Source organism: Ostrinia nubilalis, chromosome 20, assembly GCF_963855985.1.
Source record: "Ostrinia nubilalis chromosome 20, ilOstNubi1.1, whole genome shotgun sequence".
NCBI classification, from domain to species: Eukaryota; Metazoa; Arthropoda; class Insecta; order Lepidoptera; family Crambidae; genus Ostrinia; species Ostrinia nubilalis.
The window spans coordinates 6,314,228-6,320,926 of NC_087107.1; the positions used below are offsets into that span (position 1 = coordinate 6,314,228).

The following is a 6,699-nucleotide window of genomic DNA, read 5'->3' on the forward strand; positions in this document are numbered from 1 at the left end:
CTCTAGGTAAGAGGTAGACCTACCCGATAGTATCCATAGCTGGGCACCGTTAATCAAATAGTTAACTACGTTAATCGTTAATCCGTTACTAAAACAAAACGTTTAACGAAGTTACGTTAAACGTTAAAACGTTACATTACGGAAGATTTAACACGTGATAAAAATTGTATTTTTTATGTCGTTGCGTTAGTGATCTACTTACAAAAACTGTTGTTTTGGGTTCTAGAAAGTTTTTTGCGATACGGCGCGGTGCCTGCGGTATCTTTTTGGTAAATATTAGGTACTGGATTAACAATTAACGGAAGTTAACGAGTCCCATAACATTTTTTAAAGTTAACTTAAAAGTTAATTCGTTAATAGAAATGTTAACTACGTTAATTAGCGATTAACGGATTTACGAGTTAATGCCCAGCTATGATAGTAACATTAAATTGCAAGTTGCAGCCTAGGTAGGTAGGTACATAATAATAAAATAACTCTTGAAGACAGTAGGAAAAGTATGAGCCGTAGCCTCAGAATCGGTAGAACGATTGCGTCTTAAACGTCGTATGAGACGAAAATCTCACTACCGTAATCAAATATGTGGTCAATATCGCCCAGTAGATAACGGAATCTGGGATCACCACACGGTCCCTAAACTTCGCTCCGTCGCGTCGCGTTCCCGTCACATAGTTTAATTTTCATGTTCGCGTGATTGTCGCTGCATTCCCGTCCAGTTGATCAGTTCCCGATCCAGTTCGTTGATCCCATGAAACTACATAATGCGTTGGAAACTACCTACCTTACTTAATGCCTTTTTTACACAAGTTTTATACAACCAGTAATGTAAAAACTAACTTAGTATAGCCATTTTTTGTGACTCAGTTTGGGAAGCCCTGCCATAAAGTATAAGGGATAGACTATTCTGTACTGAGCTTATGATGTAGGTACACTAGATTTATTAGACAACTATGACATATTTCAAAATAAGAACATAAGTTATAGGAAAAGTATGAATAAAACTAATTCTGTGTTTCTTTAAAACGCCCAATATTCGCGAGGTATCGCCTTAATACATTTTATTAGTAAATTACTAGCAGAGGCTATTTAAATTCGGATAAAGCACTAAATAGCTTGTTTTTAAGAAGAAAATAAAACAAAAAATAGTTTCATATTTTATTGAAATAAAATTAAATATTTTGTCAATAAATATCTTGTGGTGGAGGACTTCCAAATAGAAACTTCCATGATACAGGTTCAATTAGTTGTGCCGTGAGATCAGATGATTCAGGAAATAGTGGCAGTAAACTTGCTAAATGGCTAACCATCTCATATGCATCTGGTATATTATTTCCCTCAGAACAGTATTTGAATAAAATTAGACAAGGCAGTGAATTTTCTTCACAAATTTCATACAATAATGTTGCAAATCCACCACCATATATTTTAAGTTCCTTATCACGTTTTTCATGTTCCATCCAATCCAGAGACTTCACTTTGGACAACAATGAGAATGAGTTGCTCGCAACAAATCTAAATGGTGAAGTAGAGATGTGTCTGTTTTCATGAGCAAAACTGCTACTCAATATAATTATATCCTTAATATTTCGCTCCGTAAATTTTTTCACAACTTCTTCTAAAAATTCTCTTGCATATTTATAAACAATAGGCGCTCTTAATTGTAAAACAACTAGATTTTTAGAGGCGCATTTGTAGATCTCGCAACAAGTGGACAACTTAGAAGACTTAAGGTCATAAGGATCATATCCTACTACTGGAATAAGAGCGGGGCTGTATACAGAAGCTATTTTCACCATATCCAAGGATGAAATCAGCAAGTCACAAGCTAGTTGTCCAACATTTCCCACTGCAACACTTGTAACAATAAAAGTGTATCCTGACAAATCACCATCTTCTATGAACTTCCAAATATTTGTTTCACTCATTTTTAATATTAATTTTGTCTAGAATAAACCAGAATAACTGAAAAAATTTTTTGTTAAATTGATTTGAGGTTATGTTTACGTCCGGTAAAATGACAGATTTTTGACACAATGACAAAGGATATTTTGATTTTTTAATTTTTCCTCCCTCAGAAACCGGCTAAGGACAAAGATGAGGCTGTTCACAGATATCCATCTGATGCTGTCTATAATTAAGTCATCAGTTACAATGTCTATGAAAAGATGACACAAAATTATCAAAATCTTAGAAGCCAAAATGACCTTTATGCCATAGCCCTAAGCCCTATCCCAAAGATTTTCACAACGACCGGCTCTGTGTCGTCGCACCACAGGCAACAGTATCGTAGTCCTTCTGTAGTGCTTCCATTATCCGGTATTTTGTAGCTCAGTCAGTCAAGAAATTCCTATCTTCGCTCCATGATTACAGTGTCATATATTGCACATTTTGAGAGCTGGAAAAAACTTCTGTTTGAGTTGTGGTTTGAGTTAAAATTAAATCTTGAAGAAATATGAGCTCATAAATGAGTGTAAGATCTATCATCCTTCATTATATCATTACTTGATTTCATTTTGTAACTCGTATCACTTAAATACTTGAAAATGGCACAAATCAAGTCGACCTCGACGTGTATTGCCATCATCAAAAAAGAAGAAGAAATGAGTGTAACTTATGGTAACACCGACCACATATTCATTCATTCATAGTAATGACAGGACAGTCATTCACAACTCATTCACCGTTCATTCATTAAAGTGTCAGATTCTTTTCTGTTGGAGAATTTCTCCAATTTTCTCCATTGTTTCGAATTTTTGCTTTTCCAGGTATTGCTTTATTCAGATACATAAATGTGTACAATCCATAAAGATTATTTTTATTGTTTAGCGTATCAGGTTTAAAATATAATTTTGATCTGATTATGACCGAAAAAGAAAGTGTTGATCCGCAGTTGGAAGATTTTATCCTTGCTGAAACCCAGAAACAAAGATTTCAGGTACCTGTAGAAGAAAAGAAAATAATATTAAATGTGTTACAATTGTAAATAATTAGATAAAATATTTATCGTGGTATTTACGACCAAATATAACCTCATAGTTCCTGACCTTTGGCCTGTATTTAAAAGAACATAATTAATTCAGATACACTGTTACTTACTTAGAGTGTATTAGTATTTCAAGGTTTACCGATAGCTTAATTCGATAGTGTCTTCTACGACGTTAAATGTTCATTTTATTTTCATTACAGGTGCTTGTCCATGGTTTAACAGACACTTGCTGGGACACATGCATGGGCCGGCCCGCCACGCGCCTCGACACTAAAACTGAAGTGTGCATCATGAATTGTGTAGAGCGATTCATTGACGCTACTACCTTCATCACTAAACGTCTAATGAACACAACCAAATACCGTTCTGACTCTCCCCTGGAATTCCAATAATTTAATATCAAGAGTACAACAGAAAACTATTTACAACCATGTTTTCCAGTATCAGAAACTTTTTGCACCGTCATAAGAGGAAGTTCATAGTGACGGGTGCAGTTTTTGGTGGACTTTATATACTAAGTAGTTATGCCCAGAAAAAACTACGAGACTGGCAGGAGAGAGAAACCAAAAAGTTCTTTGACATGACTCGCAAAAAGCAACATTTTGAAAGTACAGAACGTACCTGCAACCAAACAATACTTTCCTTGTCAAAGATTGTTTCTGAAAGTATTCTTAGTGTTTTAAACACAGAAGAAATTGTGAAAAAGTTGCTAGAAAATCCTGATAATAAATTGGAACTATGGGAGCAGTTGAAAATTATGATATTTACAAGAATATGTGTGCTTGTGTATGCCTTGTGTATACTGCAAGTCACTCTGAGGGTCCAGCTGAATGTCATCGGTGGTTATCTTTACAGGGACTCGGTCCAAGAAGATGAGCAACTGGTTGATAGTGAGCTGCAAGCAAAGTACTTATCTTTGTGTCATCACTTTGTTGGTAAAGGTGTAGAAGATTTGATTAAACAGATTGAGAAAGCCGTGAAAAGGGTTGTTGAACCAATCTCTCTCAAAAAGAAGATAACTCTACAAGAAGTAGAGCAAATGTTTTGGTCAGTACAGACAATATTGTGTACAGACACTACTGAAGGTGACCCGGTAAAGAAGATGGTACACTACCTAGTTGGCCATGCTGAGATAAATGAAGCTAGATTAGATACAATTGTAAAAGAAACAATGGACATTTTAGAGAGTGATGAAGTGTCTTCAATCACTGTCTCTTCTATCACCCGTAGTTTTTCATCTGTTATTGATGAAATGGCCAACCTTTTTGTGACCAAATCAACTCCCATGACAAAAAACCATTTAGAAGTAGATGAGCATGTGGTAACAAATGGAGCTTTAAAGTTAGGAGCAGCCCCGGAACCGTTTGTAGACGTGAACAAAGTGGAGATGTTCTTTGTGAAGCTGCTGCCGCTTGTGAACGACCTCATTGCCAAGAACACTTGTAAAGGGAACACTAACATTCCAGATATGCTGATTCAACAGCTTACTCTGAATGACAAGCTGAAACTATTGGGAGCTAATATTTATGAAGTATTCAGTGGAGCATAAAGAATTCCACATACATAATTGCTCTTAGACCCTGGTCTGGTTTAGATTTTAAATTATTCTCTGGTGATATGTTTAGCTTACAATTTACAGTGTTAAGGTAATTTTAACTTAATTGTGATGATTGGTACCTAAAAAGGGACATTATATTTTATAATTAATTACCTACTACTATGTAACTTAAAATGATTATTGAAACTCTTGGCACATTTTATGTTTAACTAGCCAGTTTAGTTTAGGTGTTAAGTACTTTTCTATAATCATGCATTTTGGGGAAATTAAAGTTATATGACAAATTGTCTTTTTTAATATTTTGTAAGTCTCAAACCTGTAAATAAACACAGCAGTTTAATCGAAACTGCAGCTATGGTAAACAAAAGGGTTTAGTCGGTACTTGAACATGAAATACTAGGATAACTTTCCACCTCATCGTGAATATGAATATGACGACTGCACGTAATGAGGTGTAAAGTACAGCGCGAGTGCCACAGCAAACGCCCCGCAATCTGGTTTTGCAGACCGCAATGGCTAAGCCACTGCTACTTAGTCGCAATATTATCGAATCTGCAGTGCGGTCTGCAGTAAACTTAAAAAGAAAAATCTCCAGCGCCCCAGTTTTAGAAACAAGAACTTCAGTAAGTAGTCACTGATACCTGATAAAGAAATCTCCCCCAAGTGTGCTTTGTCCCATGTTGAATAATTAAATACTAGGCCTGCCTAGGAAAAAAACAAAGTGGCGCGAACAACTTTTTCAAATCAATAAATCTTGTAATTGAGAACATTGTTGCGAACGATGTTAGTTAGGTACAATAGCTAAAAAACTGTTTTGAAATGAATGTCTCCCATGCACCCATGAGCACACTGGATCTATTTACTTAGCTACTTACCTAATAAAAACTAAACAGAGTACCTAAGTAAGTTGTTAGTGGAGCAACATTCTCCTCAATAATTCCGACAATAGGAAATTAATTTAAACATCCGAAACTTTTTAAAAACTCAATGTTAGGATTTTTTTACTATTCAATTCGGGCGTTCCGCTCCGATAAGTTAGTGCTTCCATTTTTATGTTCAAAGTTTCAAAGATTATTATCTGAACGGCTAACTATACAGCGTCACGAGGGCAGCACGCAATAAGTAAATACCTACTTATCATTAATTTTCGATTATTCAGAATAGCTTGCTACATATTTTTAGTGATCTGTGATTCAGAATGATCATATTTATAATGATAACGTGTATGTTTACTTTTCCATTAGAGCCAAACATCTCTGTTGTTAGAGTCGATCTTTACACGCAAATAGGCTATGCACAAACGTAAAAGGATATTGATAACCACATAGTTTAGGTACTTTATTGATCTAAGGATAGCCACCATAAATTAAGGAAATTATTTGTCATAATTTTACCTTACAAAAATAAGTAGCTAGATAAGATACCTACATAATACCTACATACCTACTCTTCTTCCAATTCTAAACTAACATCTACGCCATAAAATGGTGCCACCGAGAAGTCGTAAACAGCTGGTATGCAGATTTTGGGTAACTCAAGATTTTGTTTTGGTTTCAAAATGTCGCTATCGCAACACTGATTGACAGTGGCGCGGATGCACAAGCGCGTTATAAATAACAACGATGAAGTCGTGTGGATCTTCGATTCAGTGTGTTTGTGGTTGTGGTGAGATGTTACTATAACATTTGGGAAGAATACGGTGAACATATAGAAACTTAAATGCGCGGTGAAATTTCCGACTACGCTCGGTTATTCTCATTACTTTTGATGATAAGTCAATTTCGACCCTGGCGACCTCTTCCACTCGGTTTGCTGCTGGGGTACTCGATGGCTGATGCGGAGATCGGGTTGATCTTGGCGGTAAACTCCCAGGCTCGTGCACAACGAAGACACGTGAGGTAGGATTCGTAGGATGCTCACTTTGTTGTGATAAGGAATGGTAGCTAGTGGACTCAGGGTTTCCAACTCATCACGGAATAGTGTCCATGTCAGCTTGGCGCTACTCTCATTAGTAGTTTTCAGTTAACTGTAGGTGGGTAGGCTACTGTAGAGTTCAGATGTGTTCAGTGATTAATCCTGAAAGAGAGACGTCTTCTACAAAATCGTAAGTGTTCTTCGTCGTCTTTGTGGGTCACATTTAAATTAAATTTCGTTC

The 6,699-nt window shown here is 36.1% G+C and overlaps 2 protein-coding genes across 3 annotated transcripts; one reads left to right on the forward strand and one right to left on the reverse strand.

Annotated features, from left to right (window-relative positions):
• Positions 1-1,143: 1,143 nt before the first annotated feature.
• On the reverse strand, positions 1,144-2,214 carry LOC135081738 (proteasome assembly chaperone 2). The gene has a single exon (XM_063976523.1). It carries the CDS (start codon positions 1,923-1,925, stop codon positions 1,182-1,184), a length of 744 nt encoding a protein of 247 aa, XP_063832593.1. The 5' UTR covers positions 1,926-2,214; the 3' UTR covers positions 1,144-1,181.
• Positions 2,215-2,665: 451 nt separating this feature from the next.
• On the forward strand, positions 2,666-4,828 carry LOC135081524 (peroxisomal biogenesis factor 3). 2 transcript variants are annotated; one of them, XM_063976249.1, is made up of 2 exons: positions 2,666-2,765; positions 3,187-4,828. In XM_063976249.1, the coding sequence occupies exon 2, from the start codon at positions 3,417-3,419 to the stop codon at positions 4,533-4,535; it is 1,119 nt and encodes a 372-aa protein (XP_063832319.1). In that variant the 5' UTR covers positions 2,666-2,765; positions 3,187-3,416; the 3' UTR covers positions 4,536-4,828. The 2 variants fall into 2 exon arrangements, with proteins under 2 accessions (XP_063832319.1, XP_063832318.1); XM_063976248.1 differs by having other exon boundaries at positions 2,675-2,935.
• The last annotated feature ends 1,871 nt before the right edge of the window (positions 4,829-6,699 follow it).

Excerpts from the sequence above, each read along its gene's own strand:
- LOC135081738 (XM_063976523.1), bottom strand. The coding sequence starts at position 1,925 with ATGAGTGAAACAAATATTTGGAAGTTCATAGAAGATGGTGATTTGTCA.
- LOC135081524 (XM_063976249.1), top strand. The coding sequence starts at position 3,417 with ATGTTTTCCAGTATCAGAAACTTTTTGCACCGTCATAAGAGGAAGTTC.